Consider the following 18,206-nt stretch of genomic DNA (forward strand, 5'->3'; position numbering starts at 1 on the left):
ATATATTTCTACCCATGGGATACGGGAATGTAATAGTGTACCATACTTTACTTGTCTATAATGTTATTTTTGGCCAAGAAACATTCCAAAATTTTCTCTACATTACAGATTTTCTACTCTCTGTTGACATGACTATTTTATACTTCAACAGATGATCATTCCCTGCATGAAACTCTGTCCAAAGTAACAAACATTCTTCACTGACATGTATACACAACATTCTACAGAGACTTTGTTCAAAGTTTGGTCATATGTTTAATTAATAACAAGAACATGATAGTAAGCAGCAACATCGAAAAAAATCACTGAAAACAGTGAAATAACAAATTGGAATATTTGGTATCCGACAGTATATACTACCACACTGAAAACTTTGTCAACTGTATCAGCCTTAGACTTTTACGGTAGAATGTGCCTTGGGAACAATTCCCTTAAAAATTAAAGTTATCTAAATCTTTAATAAAAAAAATGAACGTAGCCATATGAAAGCTTGTTCCTGTTTTTTTCCCAACATAGTATTAAAGATTCCCCATCTTGCTTTCAAGCAAATCAAAAATCATTTATTTTCCCCCCTTTTGTATTTAGCAGCCATATTGGATTAAATGGCTTGATTTTGATGCATTTTTGTCCAAATGATGCCAGATTTATTTCTTCTTGATTTTAAATGTGAATGGATTTGAGTTTTCTAGACAAAAGTAACAACAAAAGTCTAAGACACATTCTATTTCAGATAAAAACAAATAACAAAATATCATTACATGACATTTCACAACAGAAGTTTCTGCTTCGTTTCCAGATTTTAGGTTTCATGATGACTTTGAGCTTCAAAGGAATGAAAATGCTGTGCTTACAAATTACAACCTATAACCCAATTGATAAACCATACTTCATATAGTCAGTACTTTTAAAGTAACGAAAAAATACAAAATGAACAATAATGTTTCAGAGTGAAAACAATCTTGTCTCTCAAATAACTCTCATAATTGTAATAATCCTAGGGTGCATTAACGTCAAGTGTTTCATTCACAAGTCCAGAAGTTTTTCAACTAAAACCCAAAATGTGGCAAGCCCAGAAAGTGTACAAATAATAAAATATACTTGTACTGGTAACACAATACAGCAGATAAATAACAGAAACAAATAAGAAAATAACAATAAATATCTTTTGATCTAGTCTATTAAACTGAAAGGTTTTACAGTAAAATTGTCAACTTTCTTTCAAAAAACAATATAAAGTGACAGAAAGCGTCAAACAGATGGACAAACAGCCAAATGGACACAAACACACACACACACACACACACACACACACACACACACACACACACACACATACACACACACAGATAGGTTGACACAGACAGGAAGACATGAGATGGCTCTCTTTTGTCATGAAATCAAAGAAATCGTTTCACATCATTCTAGGAGTACGAGATGAAGGCCATTTGCTCTCTTTCTTTCTCTCCACTGCACCTAGCTGACACTCAGAATCTGAGATTTCTCTATCAGTAATTGTAAAATCACCACTCCCAGTTGTGTTGAATGCAGCACCATGACAACCATGTCCAGAGACTCCAAACTTCTGGGAATACTGAACACTCCCTTGATGTGGATGAAGTCTTTCATCTTCCCCAGAATAATAACTCTTCTTTTCATCATCAGTGTTTCCATCAAAAGATTGCTTGACTGGCGGTTTTGGCCATTTGAATGGTGTTTTCTTCTCTGGCTTCATATTCAACCTCTCGATAGAACTTTCCAGTTCTTTCAGCTCCACAGGGTTAGGTTCTGGTAGACAATTTTTGAACCTCTTTTCATCAAACTTTGGTAAGAAGCTTGTTGCCATGTACAACTGACATAATCTTTCCATAATTTCTTTCTTGTACACCAATATTTCACTTGCGTTGTTACCATTTCTGACCATTTTATCAGCAAAATCACAGCAGTGGTTGATCAGACTCTCCCCCACATACATACTATGTTTCTCAACTTGCAAGTACTTTTGCTTCTGATAACAACTTTCTTGGATTTTCAGTACCAATGATTCTTCATACTTTTCTAACTCATGATGTAACTTATCAAATGTACTCTGGATTTCTCTAATCTTTACCTGTTTTTCTTTCTGTAGTATCTCTGACACAGTTTCAATGTCTCTGGCAGTTTTTTGCAAGGAATCAATTTGATGCTTACACTTCTCAGTGGCTTCCTTGATGTCACTAGCTGCGTCCCCACTGCAGTCTTCTATGCCAAACACAACATGCTTGTCATGGGCTGACTGACAGTCTTGACAGAGAAGCTCATCACATATTTGACAGAATGACTCACATGACTGGTAATGTTCAGAACACTTTAATGTACACTTATTAGTCTGGTTTCTGCCCAGGCTGTCATGAGCTACAAAGCTGTGGAGTGGGTTGTTGTATTTGTGTGTGACCTCACAGTTGCTGCACAGCTTCAAAGCACAATCAAAACATTCATAAATGGGTGGCTTTTTCTTACAATCTTGGCACAATGTTACATCCTTGGATTTCACCACAGTGTTGTTTTTCAGCGCTCTCAATCCACCATCTGGTATAACAGTCTTGTGATCACAGACTGGACAAATAATTTCCCTTTTCCCCTCAGTACTTACACACTCTTTCAAGCATGACAAGCAGAAAGTATGGAGGCAGGACAGTAGTTTGGGAATTCTGAAACTGCCAAAGCATATACCACACAACTGTTCAATGGTAGCGGGTGTCTTGAAACAGATGGCCATGGTGGTCTGAAACAATCCAACAAATCAAGGGTTACCCAATATGGTTTTTGATATGCTTTTTCTCTTTCTTTTTAAGTTGCATGTTTCTTCTCAAAGATGTTGTAATTGTCTGGAACAGTGAGTTATAAGATAAAAAGTGTATGAATATTTGGTGTTGTACAATATGAAATGACAAAACTCAAAACTTTAATCAATGAATGGCATCCATCTATATTTCTTTTAACAAACAATGTGACTGGGTGTGCGTCCTACATCTAAGATTAGGCAATGCACTCTTTTTCTTGTCCATGGGCAATGTAATGACTACAAATAAGGCCAAAATGTTCCCCAAATCAAATGAATCAATTTTTTTTAAGGTGGAAATAATCCATAAAGACATTTGTGTGATGTCATCACATTTTCCTGATATACTATGATGTATGACGCAATTTTTAAAAGTTATAATCCGTCTGCAAGTTTTATTATTGCGTATGGATCTCCAGGCCCAGGGTCACGAATGTCCCTGTTAAATGCCAGACATATATAAAATACAAGTACATTTTGTAGTTACACACATTAGAGTGAAAGTGACGTAATCTAGAACTTTAATAGAAGCATTGTTTCCAAGAAAGTGATTTCGTCAGTTTGACTTATCTAGTAAATATAGAGCTAATATATTACTGTATTACTCGGCTGTAGATGTAATGCTCATACTGCCAAGATAACTGGACAAACTTTCCGACATCAACTCTTACCTTTCTTGAAACAATGATGTCTTCACTTGAAATGGAAGTGACTGCGTTCACGCACATGTGAAACAACCGCCACGCCTCGCATCTGTGAGCAAAATGAGTGCGCCCTCACACTTCACACTTCAACTTTGCAGCTTCGAGCATTTCGATTCCCCAAAACTCTGACCATTTACAGGATTTAGTCTGTATATATTGTTTCTATTTTAGTGGACTGAAAATGAACAATCCAAACTGGGTAAAAAGAGGAGAAAGGCCTCAATCGATTACATTATCACTGGAGGATTGACATAACAAACACACACACGCATTACAAATTTTAATGGCGGACAGTTTGAAACGTTAGTCGTCGACTAAAATAGTGAAAATCTTGCAGATTGGTGACATGGAGGGCTCTTCTGAAGCTGATCTCATCTCTCATGTAAATAAATCGATCCAGGAGTAAGTATGACTTTTTATTGGAGTAATTTCTGTACGAACGTAGAAAGTGTAACTGATCGACTGCGCTGCTGTGCTGGAGAGGGAGCCCAGCCCAGGAACCGTGTTTACATGTAATAAAAATCAAATGAGTAAAAATAAACCTACGCAAGCAAACAAAACTTGTGTGGGTAAATGAAAATACCATAAACACATGAAAAAATAAGTATACATGATGTATATACGGGCCTGTATCCTAAACTAAGTTTCCATTATATTGCGCCATATCAAAACTTATAATAATAAGGGTAGTTACCCCAGTTACTGGTACGGGCTAACCATAGACCCTGACGTTCGTGTAGGGTCTGTAGGCTAACGAAGACGTGTCGGACTGAACGGAGCGCATATTTCCAGAACTAGGTTTATAGGAAAGGCATGAATATTTCGGGCAGCTGATTAGCAATGTACACAGATAAATTATTCCTGACAGAGAATTCAGTAAGGCTTTAATAATAGGTATCACTTAAGTTTGTCAACATTGAACACAACCCCCAAAAAAGACAAAAAACGAAAAGAAAATCACCCTGTAGCAATCTGATTAAAATCTGATGTAGATGTCGGCTAATCGAAATCGTTCATTGCTATTTTACCTTCGTTATTTTGCCTGAATTGACCTTCTTGGTACATGTTAACATTTTTTAGCCTGAACAATTACGATTAGCCGACATCTACATCGGATTTTAATCAGATTGCAATATGAGGAAACTCTTTGTGTCACTGTTACTAAGTTACCATTGCAGGTGTTTTCCAGTGCATATTACATGCATATTACGTATACATAGGTCCCCTGTACACAATGAAAATCAATACATGCACATAGCTCTGTGTGAAGATCTTCAAAATCATGTATTAAATTCTAAATGGTCCATTGTGATGTCTCTTGAAGGGTAGCAACATTGTTACAGATTCATGTTGGGTCCTTGCATTACCCTCATCATAATCATCGTCATTGAAGTTAGCAATTATGTATGATCTCCTGGCATATGATGAATTATTTATTTCTGTACTTTAGCCACATGTAGTACAAATAAGTTCTGAACAAATATATATCGTCAGGCACAGAAACAAAAGTGAACTATGCTCATTATTTCAAATCGATGTCACGTTGTGTAGTATTGTCAGCAAAACTGTGTTTGTGAAAAAAGTTATAATTTTTTTTTGTTTCCAGTTTTCCTGTGGCAGAATCTGGCAGTGAGTTGGACTCTGTGACCAAATTTATTGATAGCATCACCAAACAAATGTCCCCACAACGTGTAGACTTAGGGCACATACCAAATTTGCCATTGGAAGACAGTGACCAAACAGCAACATTGTCAAATCAAGACTTGGCTACCTTGAAGGAGCAATACAGACAAGAAATTGACAAATTAACCAGGGAGATATCCATGTTAGAAGATGAGGTACAGAGACAAGAAGATGAAACACTGGAATTCAAGGATACAGAATTACAGGAAATCATGTAAGAATATATTGTAAAAAATTTGATGAATTAGCCTTATTGAAATATCAGTTGAATTGTTGACTTGATAGGTCCTCTGCTGTAGGACAGAAGATTCACTCAAAGACATTGATCTGGCATTTATTTTTATTATTAATAATTTACTCTTAATTACTAATTTGAGCTGGGTGAACTATAGTCTCGTTATTTTTGTTAGTTGAGTAAAGACTCTTATGACATTGCCAGAAACAAATAAATGTTTTTTGAGTACAGGTGTATTTCTGTTTGAAGTACTGATGCACACAGCCAGCAAGGTAATGACATGATGTTTTTACAGTACGAAATGCAATGAAAAATAATGAAATGTGTGGTTTATTTTTTGCTCATTTTGTTTTACCTTAGGAAACGTTTGCATGATGTTGCTGATTTGAATGAAGTAAGCAAAGAAAGTTCTAAAGTGAGTACTTGTAAGATTGTAATCAAAGTAGGTAGTAGGGCTGTACATGCCTCTCAGGTTCCAACCAACTTGAATTTAGTTTAGTAGTATATGCATTAGAGTAGAGTTCACTGTAGGAAAGTTCTCTTTGTTGGTTTACTGCAGCCATCATTTTGTGTTCAAGTAGAAATTTACAAATGACCTTTCCCCTAATGAACTCTGACCCTTTGCATATTGCAAATACATGTACTGATGATCCCAGACCTGAGAGACATGTGTCTGTGTTGCTCTAGTAATACCCCTCAACTAGTAGTACCTAACTGTACTCCTTACTACCTGACTTGAAGAAAATGATGTGTCTATTGCACAATTATGCTTTTGTTCCCCCCTCCTCCCTTCTGTACGAATACACCCTAGACTATCTCACCAGTCCTCAGGAGCATCGCTATTAGCTGTTTTGTATGTACCAATATCTACCGAATAATTGTACTAGAATATCCTTGTACTGTGGGCCTTCATAAACTACATAGGACTAATCATTTGTTGATGTGTTACTGCGACTCCATGGTATTGCGATGCCCAGCAGCAACACGCCAACAAATGATTAGCCCTGTGCAGTCGATGAGGCCCCACAGTATAAGGATATTGGAGTACAATTATGCGATGGATAACAGCATGTACAAAACAGCCCTTTTAGCGATGCGATGCTCCAACTGTGAGAGAGTGAGAGAGTCTAAGATACACCCATATACACTCTTAATTTACTTATTCCATTCATTGGTTTCTTTCTTTCAGTTGAAAATGACATCCATGTTTACAGAGATACACCTGACAGATGTGACCAGAAAAGTCATACAACGTTCAAAGAGAAAAACTAAACAAAGACAAACATTATGGGGTCAAAGTTATGGCTTGACATTTCAACTTGACTTTGATGTACAGGAGACTCAGGTAAATATTGTTAGAACAAAGAAGGTGTCAAAAAATGTAGGTTATACAGTCCTGTAAGATGTTAAATGTGCTTCACATTTTGAGCAATAACTCTTTCTTGAAACAGAAGTTAAGGTTAGACAACTAAAGAGTCAGTGATTCCTAACATAAAGCATTTTCATGACGTTAGGATTGATTGACTTTTTTTTGTCTAACTTTAGTATCCACTTTTGATATAGAGTTGTTGCTCAAAACATTATGTGACTGTACATCTTAAAGGACTGCTTTGTCTGTTATTCTCAATCTCTTTTAATACAGTCCTAGCAGCATTTATTTAACTAAATAATGTTAGAATAATATCCCTTCTCAGTTGCAAGTACAATTTCTTTTACAATTTAGACATTTAACAAATTGTAGAACTTGAATCCGTAAGTTACATGTATAAATTATGAAATCATGACACACTGTCCAGGCTATTTCACTAACGTTTGCAATTCTCAGTATTTGTAATATTTACCATTCCTCACCTCATGCTAGAAGATCTAAATAAAATAAGAAGGGTCTGACTGGTCAACTTATTCTGACAAACCTATAGTTGCATGTGTCGTGCATAGAGCAAAAAGAAATGTTATTTCTATGATGTGCCTCGGGAATCATTTCAGGTAATAATAAGTATGTATTGATTGTTCTAGTGTATCTGCTTTACATACCATCTCAAAATAACCATGTACATGTAGCACTTGTTTCTACCCAGTACTGTAATTGCTATGTTTCATCACAAGGGGGCGCTGTTCATGTCATATTTGCCTAACCATTACAAGAAATTTATTGATAAGTTCAATATCTAATTTCTTTCTTTCTTATAGATGAAAAGAAAGAAAAGAATAGATTCTGAATCTTCTGATGACATCACTCACAGTAAAGCTTGCATCACAAGATTACAAGTCACTGTTGATAATCAAATTGAAAATGAAATGAGAGAATTTATCCAGAAAGTCCAAGAAGAGAAAAATCTGCAATCGTTTTTCCGTGGTTTTGAAAGTTGTGCACAGTGTTTTCAGTACAGGCAGAAGACCTTTGAGTATTTTAAGGTATATGTTATGTTTTTACTGTCATAGAAAATAGGATTTTAGTATTACTGTCGTCTGATATTTTCTTCAACATTACCAATGTAGTACTAGGACATAATGTACATCAAATAGGGTCATCATTTATTGCTGGTCCAGTGACATCGATGGCTTATTTTGCCTGCATTTGTTTTCATGATTATATTCCAAATGTAAGAGCTATGTGTCAGGTTGTTGCATTCTCCCCAAAGGTTATTTTGTTCATGGATTAGAGAATGGCTTATTCAGTTACTGAAATTCTTGTTCACATTGGCCACATTTTTTCTGTTAATGTTTAGGCTGAAAAATGATAATGTCAAAATATCACATCCATCAAAGATGCACTTGCCAGCCATATGGCATATACTTGTAACACTCACTGACCAGCACAAAAAATATGAAACTTAATACGTGTACTATGTTACTGAATATGTGGGTCAGATTGAGAGTTCAAAATCATCAATTTCCGAAGAAAAAGTTTGACATTTAGTGGAGAACTCTCATTAGTAGTAATACATATGTAAATTAATTTCAATTAGAAATGTGCAAGCTTTCATCATACTGGCCATTTTATATTACAAAGAGTTATGAAATTTCATTTTGGTAAATAATATTGTAATATGAATGAAAGAGATAGGTATACCCTATAAGCTAATGCAATAACTTGACAAGTGGTGCAAAACCGACATACTTCATGTATACAAATGAAAAATGTTACCTCCTACATTCCTCTTATTATTATCAATCTCATGTATGTGATACATTATACCTCACGCAAGCCAAGTTGAACATATTCAAACTAAGAAATATTGGATTTATGCCCTGGTTCTATATCACAACATATGTCTGGTTCTGTGATATTCAAAATATGAATCAAAACATTACAAATTGCTAGTATCTTCCTAATTTTTCATAATTTATACATAGGAGGTATAAATTATAATTATATTATTTCCCAATATTTTTCTTCATTCAGCCTAAAAACACTCATGATAGAAGTATTTTGTCACTACTCGTCTTTTGACTTGTAGTGTCAACACCCTTAGACTTACTTAGGTCACTTGTGTTTTCCTTGGCAGAACAAGAATGAATACTATCCTATTGTAACAGCTGAGACTTGGTTTATCCAGTCAGACTGTTCTCATTAAATCATCTCCCTCTTCCAGTTCTGTATTTCTGTATAGTTTTATATACAGGTAAAAGTTGTACAAATTTAAACATATGGTCATTTTCATATGTCCATACCATAGGACTTACTGTCAGAAAAGTTCAAAACAAAAAAAGTAAACTAAAATAAACTACATAGTGAAACACACAAACATCATATTTTGTTTTCCCATGTGGGGCCCCCTTCATCTAAGTTATGATCTAATAAATAGTCTCCTGATATGCTCTTCCTTTCTTTAATCTTATCTCCCATGTACAACATAGACTAATAATTCATTGAGAAATATAGAATTATTATTAACAAATGTGAAATTTGATGGATGACCAGCTGTATAGTCTTAGCAGTTTTCTGATGATGACATGGAAGTATACAGCCATTTGAAATGAATACTGTTGATGAACTTTTTAGACAGTGCTGGATAGCATATCTATAATGTACATTGATGTAATGGATATCTCACTTTCTCTCCAAAAACATCTGGAGAATTTATCAAGAACTTATGCTGCTCTGTCATACATTTCATATGAACATTTCAACGACAGAAAACAATATATCTGTCTTGTGTAGACATTTTAGCGCTATCCATGTATTCAGAGATGAAGTATTTCCAAATTTTTTCATAAATCAAATCCAAGTTTATTATCTTGCAAATGTGAAATCTTAAGTATATATAAAACAATATATCTGTCTTGTGTAGACATTTTAGCGCTATCCATGTATTCAGCAATGAAGTATTTCCAATTTTTTTCATAAATCAAATCCAAGTTTTTGTATTTTACAAATGTGAAATCATAAGTATTTTTTTGTAAATTTGCGGATGAAAATAATTCTTGATTTTTCACTGTCTTGTTTCAAAGTAAAAGTGTAAAAATGACAGATTTGTAATGCTGTGAGACAGACAGTAATTCACAGAAATAACAAAGCATTAAGCAATTTTAGATATGACATTAGCTTTAAATCAAAACTTTGTATTTGTGTGGCCATTGAGATATTCAGACAGACAACCTGACATCATATTACTATCAATAAAACTGAGTGTCATTTACGTGACCTTAGGGTGACCTTTAGGTGTATAGCTTACTTTCTTCCCAGGCTGTGCAAATTAATTATCACATTAACTAGGGGTATCGATTGTGATATCAGGTATTAAATAGTCAAACTTAGGAAAAGAAAAGAAATGTGAGCAAGTATCACTGATGCAGGAGTTGCAGCTATGTCTGTTCAAATTCTACTCAAAGTGTCCTGCTGACAAAGCAATTGATTCAACTGGTTGATGACATGACTTTGACCCATTATGGCATTATCCTCCCACCCTCCATCCCCCATGGACATCTCATCATCCAAGGAATTAGCCTCCTAGAGACTAGCCATTGACTTTCAAATCTGTCAATCCATTCCCGGTCCAAGAGATCTTCAGATTTTAAAAGCCAACAGATAGCCTCTAGACTACCAACAGATCACAAAGTGATCATCATGGGTAAATCACTAAGGTTATCAGATTACAGTTCAGAATATGAAACCTAACAAATCATTTCTAGTGGATGGGATATGCATCTTAATTTTAAGTTCACTTTCATACTTGCTTAATTAAAAGGACTTTTCCTTTGAAAATTTTTCATACAAAAATGTACATTTACCAAAGATGTTGCTGCATGTCGGGGGTTGGTAATTGTACAGTGAAACAACTACCAAAAAACAAAAAAATATTAAAAGTTGCCAAAAATCAGTTGCATTGAAACGCTATTGGTTTACTTGGACAAAATAAAACATTTTGTTAATTGTCTCCTGATGATTGTCTCATTTGCTGTAACAATCAACAATATTGTCTGTCTGTATGTCTAGTATTCTCATACTACCAGTATACCTGTCAGCTTTTGATTTAATGGGAAAGGGTTTTATTCGAAATGAATGATTTTCACTTCCTGGCATATGTGACAACCCCAGACATAACTTACATTATTTAGCTGTACTGATTTTAATATATGAGATAGTTAGCATAGTGTACCCTAGAGTTCAGTGTAGTTGTATGTTTATTCCTGTTTATCTTCCATGTTTACAGCAACTTTACCCTAAAGTGGTGAGGTTGGTTGGTGGTCCGGTGAGCAACACACTACAGTTCATTCATCCAACACGTCCAGGGTAAGCTAAACGTCTACTCAGCTTCTTCAAAACTCATGAACCGATTAATTGTGAAAAATGAAATATCTGTAAGCATCAATGACATTGTTAGTCATCACTCAGTTACCATGTATATTAAGATTAATGAAATTTCAACAAACTAGTAACTACACCAACTTCTTTCCCACCAAAATTATTTTGACTACACATTGTTTTCATGTAACATTTTTACCAAATTATTATGACATAAAGTTTTGTTTTCATTTAATTTTTTGGCACATCTCACTTTATTTTTAGACTGAATCTACATATATAAAGTTTATGTATAAATTTGTACCAAATTATGTTGAAAAATATGACATTTATACTAAATTATTATGAAAATAAAATTACAATATTTTTTTGCATGTTTCTATGATTTTGATGAGGTTTAAGTTTGCCAAAAGTTCTTTCCCGCCAAAATTATTTTGAATACACATTGTTTTCACGTAACATTTTTACCAAATTATTATGAAAATAGAATTGCAATATTTTTTTTCCATGCTTTGAAGGGGTTCAAGTTTGCCAAAACTTTTCTTTAGATTAAATAATTTGTGTTCATAATGTTTCTTGTCATTAGAAAAAAAGAAGAAACATAAACAAAAGAAAAGTAGAAGGACATTTACAACCAGTGACAGACAAGCATTTACAAGTGGAACTTGTTACAAACAGGGAATGTAAATAAATGAATTTATACCACTTGGCTCAGCATGTTGGAAGTACAGAGACAAATATTACATTCCATCATTTGATAAGAATGGTTTTATGGACTCTTTACACAATAGCTCACATTCACAAATACATTTCAAGTTCACCTGGCATTTCATGTCCAAGTAAAGAAGCCATAAAATTGTTCTTATCAAAGCATTTACTAGGTCTCGGCTGTTCAAACATGATGGGCCAAGTTATATTAATCCAATTCAGTTGTTTACTTTTCCCTGTTTGGAACAAGTTCTGCTTGTAAATGCTTGCCTGTCACTGGCTGTATTATTTCTAGTTTCTCTCACACACACAAAAACACATCATGATGCTAAATCCGATAAAAAAATTGTTGATATAAATGTGACTACTAGTATTTTACTCTTTTAGTTCTACTTATTAGGGTTTATAGTGCTATAACCAGAGTGTTGTGTAAAAAGCAATGAATTACAGTTTTTATTGTAGTAGTTTGTTATTCAATGAAATAAACAAAATATAAAACTAGAGCTGCAAATATTTAGGAAGTATTTACTTGTCAGTTCCGTTTTCCATGAAGTCAAACTGAATACTCAGTGATGTAAATAAAGGCTGTTAGCTGACAAAAACTTGCGACTACTCCACACTTGCTTGCTGACTTCACTTTCAGGAATTAGGGTTCCAAAATTCTTTGGTTCATCCATTGTTTTTTAGATTCGTTTGTCTCCCTCAGTCATACTGGGTAGATATTACTGCCTGCTTTTCCAATTTTACCTACATTGTTTAGCTACATCCCTGCATGCTAGAAGTTGTTAAAATCCCTTTTGAAGTAATTTTGTATCAAAGCTTACCATGTCATTTATCAGAAATATTTTTTAAAAAAAGAAATAAATGTCACCAACATCTTCTTGTCCTGGTAAATTGACAAATTTGGCATTGAGTAAACAGTTAGTTGACCATTTTAATCAAAATGAGAATATCCTTGAGCAAGTATATTACTTTTATCCATGAATTGCAAGGTGACATCTGAAACAAACTAAAAAACTAACTACCATTAATAGCTCCCAAAGTTGACAAAACTTATAAAACCTCACTTATTGTGATGTCCTGTTACTCAATTTTATTAATTCCAATATCATCAGTTATTGTGACTTCAACGAGTACTAGGATGCTTCGAAGACTCCAGGGTCTTTGCAACAATTTATCACGGCTTCCTACTTGAAAAATCAATGTGAAATGACATCGACAAAGTTTGTGTTTGTAACTTAATACCAAGCAAAAAGCTAAAAAATATAATGTGTTTGTTATTGTACGTTATTGTACATTTAACACATTTATTATGCTTTTCCAATGTATTGAGTTACAAACACAGACTTGGTCTATGTTGTTTCACATTGATTTTTCAAGTAGGAAGCCATGATAGAATTGTTTTATTAATTAAATATCCAAATTAAATACCCAATCCTCATCCATATGGCCAGTTTAATATAATATTTGTAATAAGTGACTATTTTTAAAAAATTATTTTCTGTACAGACCTATATTCAAAGTACAATGGCAGACAACCCTGACATCCAACAACAGGCTGGTACCCACCATAGATCTCTTCATCAAAGTACCCAAGGAATGTGAGTACAACTATTTCTATGAAATTCTAGAATGTTTTCCTCATTGACTGCCTTCTCTATAACAGACTGACAGGAAACGATGCGACACCAACTGTCTGTATATGATATATGCTTGTTTTTCATAAAGGAAATGACCCCAGAATTGTAATTTCCTTGTAAGAATGGTTTGGTTCACCACAAAATATACATCAGATGTTTGGGAGTAAAGATATCACTTTATCGGTCAAGACCAACTGATTGCTCTGATAGCAAACAGTTTCTTTGTTTTTCCAGAACTATTTTGAGCTTTATGTCTGCATTTTCAGTATATTACTAGGGTTTAATGTATTCCGATTTTATGAAAACTGAAGTCAAATCAATTGAAATCAACACAAATGGAGAAAAAAATTCAGTGTAACTATTTTTTTAATTAAAAACTTATCACCAAAACAAATTATTATCAATAACTGAAATCAATGAATAAGGAGTAAAACATTGTCAAGTCACATTGAAATATTGAGGTTGATCCAAGACTTTTTATTTCATAAAACTCATAAAATAATAATAATAGTAATAATAAAGCTATTTGTGTTCCACTGGAATTTGACAGGAGGATCAGTTACAGTCTGCTGCAGTATTGAAATCTTGATGAGAAAGAACACTCTAGAAGTCACAGTGTGACACATATTTCATGTGTCATAAACTACTCAATAACTATTTATAACTAACAAGTACTTTCACACCTGAATTTACATATATTGAAGCTAACCTTTTCACACCTCTGGTTTAATACTCAACACCTCCAGTAAATTTGGATCATTCTGTCAGATCCAGTTAGACACTGAAGAAGGACAAGTGATTTGTTTCAAACATGTATGTTTCTCAATCAAAAGTGGAAGAGAACTTGTTTATGAACTATTTATGTACATGATATCAATTTATTGATTTATAGATTTATTTTAAAAATCCTATTTTTGTATTTCAGTAGGTAGACTTGATAGGAAGGGTACGCTGAAATCTGCACCGGCTAAGTTTAGACATATGGTGAAACATCTTGGTATAGAGAGAGCTATTGATACAATGGTTCAAATGACATGTACATACTGAAAAGACGTCAGTGAATTACCATTTTTATGTGTATAATAAAGAGGGTGATGAGTTGACCTCAGAATATATACTGAAGACAGTGATATGGAGCCATGATGTGGACTTGCTGAAGACAGCCATGTGAAGCTATGTGTACATACGACAGACAGCCATTTGAAGCTATGCACATATACCATAGACAGCCATTTTGAAGCTATGTGTACATACTATAGAGAGCCATTTGAAGCTATGTGCACATACTATAGGTAGCCATTTGAAGCTATGTGCACATACCATGGATGGCAATGTGAAACTATATGTACATACTGGTGAGCCATGAAAAGCTATGTGTACATACTATAGACAGCCATTTGAAGCTATATGCACATACCATGGATGGCAATGTGAAACTATATGTACATACTGGTGAGCCATGTAAAGCTATGTGTACATACTATAGACAGCCATTTGAAGCTTTGTGTACATACCATGCATAGACAGCAATGTGAAACTGTACATACCAGAGAGCCATATGAAGCTGTGTGTACATACTGAAGACAGAATGTGAAGCTATATGTACATACTGAAGACAGAATGTGAAGCTATGTGTACATACCATAGACAGCAATGTGAAACTGTAAATACCAGAGAGCCATATGAAGGTATATGTACATACATTACTAAAGACAGCCATGTCATGATGTGAAGCTATGTGAAGCTGTGTACATACTGAAGACCGAAATGTGAAGCTGTGTACATACTGAAGATAGCCATGTGAAGCTGTGTACATACTGAAGACCGAAATGTGAAACTATGTGTACATACCAAAGCCAGTTGTGAATATATGTGCACATACCAAAAAGAGTGGTGTGCAATCATGATGTATACATAACAAAGACAGAGATGCTAAGCTATGTGTACATACTGAAAACAGCTGTGGGAAGCTATGTGTAAATACCAAAGCCAGTTATGTGAATCTATGTCCACATAGTGAAGACAGTGATGTGTAGCCATGCTGTGTACTTGCTAAAGTTAAAGTAAGGCTATTAGTATGGAAGGCAGCCATGTGAAGATATGTGCATATATCTAATAGAGGCTGTGAGCTACATTTGTATGTGAAGCTATGTGTACATATAGTGAAGACAGTCATATGTGGTCTAATGTCACAGTCTGTATATGCTAAAGACAGCCATGAAAAGTCACGTGTAATTACATGTTGGTGTTCAAAAGTGATGTATACATATTGATTGAATTATAACATGTGGTGTACTGTATTGAAGACTGCTACCAGTATGAAGTCTGTTACAACAGTATGTGGTTCTTAATGTGTTTATACTTGAGAGTCTGCCTTTGTTGAGCTGCGGTAATAATGATTTGAAACCATAATTTATACAAATTTATACAAATTTATACAAAACATGAAATTCACAGACATTTTTTAATATAATGTCTGGTATACTGACACATCACCAGTCTAATTTTTAGAAAAATAACTATTGTTGAACTATCTTCTTGTTTTAGTATTACCAACAGTACTGTGATGAGCAGCCCAATTCAGTTCAATTGAAATCTGAGACACCACCATCATTCATTCAAATATAACAAAGTGTTGTCTCCGATGCTTCTTCAATACATTATCTTAGAACCCAGCAATGATATCACTGCCACTGAAACACTGAGATTTAAGTATGAGATACTAGTAACACCCCTAGGGTCCTCTCTCTCTCCTACTATTTCAAGGCCTGCAGTACAAACAATACATGTGGCTCACCCATTAACAGCTGTTATCTCAAGTGAATAAAACAAACACAGCACAATAGAATATAGAACACCACATCCTAGCAATATTTGAAACAGTTGCCAGCATGATCAAATTTCTAGTCTCATTCACTCATCCCATTCCTTTCCAAAAGACAATGTGATATTATATATTAAAAAGTTCAGAATAAAATATTTCATCAAATTTGGTGCTTTAAAGGGGAACCCCACGCCAGAAAATAAATGTACTTTCATAAACTTTGGGTTGTGTAGAATCATTTCATGATTTCATAGCGCGTAAATTTTACATAATTGCTGAGACACACCAAATCGAAACTCTATTTCACTGTTGTTGTTCTCACAGGTGCATCATGGGACTTAGCAAACATACATATGTATTAGATGCACAATGAATATTCATGACCCTTTATATCTAATGGTAATAGGCATTTTAGGAGTCTAAATGCAGGAGTCAAAATTTATGTGATGTGAAATTATGAAATTACTCTCTTTCACCCACAGTTTATGAGAGTGCCTTTATTTCGTGGAGAGGCATTTCCATTTAATATAGAATTTGTTTGTTCCCAGATTACATATAATACTTGAGTGTGAATGTCCAACTGTAATATATGTACATATGTGATAATACAAATGTAGTAACTCTATGTAGTAACTCTTAATGCTTAATTTACTATATATATTGATAATTATTATTAAACTTTAAAGAGCCTCAGTGTGGGATTTGCACTGCAGTTACAATACTGAAAACATTATTGCATGCCCTGTATGCAAATGAGTTTGTGAGTAGTAATAGTGAAGTTACCTTATTGAAATCTAGTTTTTGAAACGACTACGTAGCTATTGTTCGAATCACTCAGATGTGTGTGAGTGTTCCATGTAAATGAAATCTTATGACTGCATAGTTATATTTTTATGAAATTTGCTGTTTCAGATAATCAAATGTTATAATAACAGACCCCCATGACCCTTGATCTTGAGTGCGAGTAGAGGGTATTTGCATTTGTGCTTGCAGTGTCTTCTGCCTCACTTTCACTCGTGATATTAAGAATGGCACAATTTAATAAAATGAAGACAGTCTAGTCTAGTCTTACAGTATTTATCATGTCATTGTAGTGTATTTTTTATATCCCTGATCTAATCAACCTGAAAGCGTCATCCAGAGTTCTCTGATCAAATGACAAAATCCTACTTCATGTACCACGGAGTAACCAGAAGACCTGTGGTGATCGTGCTTTCTCGCGCCATTGAACATTACTAAGTAGTGGAGTTTGGCACTATGTAAAACTCTTTGATTGATTGATTGATTGATTGATTGATTTATTGATTGATTGATTGATCCCTAATGAGAATTACACATTTACTGTCAGTACTTTAGAAATCCAACCGTTACTGTAATTCCATGATTTTAAAGACAATGCTACCAGTCCCAATATCTTGATTTTCCCATCTAACTCTCATGGCCAATGTACTGTGGTAAGAGTGTTAACTTTTAGTCATTGATGACAGCTATAAGGCCTTAAAAAAATAATTGTTTGGTTCCGGTTAAATCTACCTACCCCACCTATTCTAAAACTGAGTGTAATCGGAACCACACAGGTTTTTTTATTAGGCCTATCGGGCCCATGTTATCGGAAACATACAACTATTTTTTTCTCCTTATGTGTGTATATATTCAACTTATAAAAGAAACCTGGAAAAGAGATATATAAAATATAACTCAGATAACCAAGAATGTTGTACACTGTATTTCATAAATGGTTATAGTCCTCTATCCACTACTCTGTCAAAAAGTCATTTTTCCTGACTGATTACCATTTTTGATTTTTGATGACAGATATTTCCTTTTGGTATGTTTTATGACTTC

At 34.3% G+C, this 18,206-nt stretch overlaps 1 protein-coding gene across 1 annotated transcript; it reads left to right on the forward strand.

The window, feature by feature from the left end:
* The first annotated feature begins 3,821 nt into the window (after positions 1-3,821).
* On the forward strand, positions 3,822-14,584 carry LOC144433546 (centromere protein P-like). Its single transcript, XM_078121863.1, has 8 exons — positions 3,822-3,924; positions 5,129-5,419; positions 5,801-5,882; positions 6,630-6,794; positions 7,643-7,855; positions 11,098-11,177; positions 13,407-13,498; positions 14,463-14,584. The coding sequence occupies exons 1-8, from the start codon at positions 3,869-3,871 to the stop codon at positions 14,582-14,584; spliced, it is 1,101 nt and encodes a 366-aa protein (XP_077977989.1). The 5' UTR covers positions 3,822-3,868.
* The last annotated feature ends 3,622 nt before the right edge of the window (positions 14,585-18,206 follow it).

This window comes from Glandiceps talaboti, chromosome 1 (genome assembly GCF_964340395.1).
Source record: "Glandiceps talaboti chromosome 1, keGlaTala1.1, whole genome shotgun sequence".
NCBI classification, from domain to species: domain Eukaryota; kingdom Metazoa; phylum Hemichordata; class Enteropneusta; family Spengelidae; genus Glandiceps; species Glandiceps talaboti.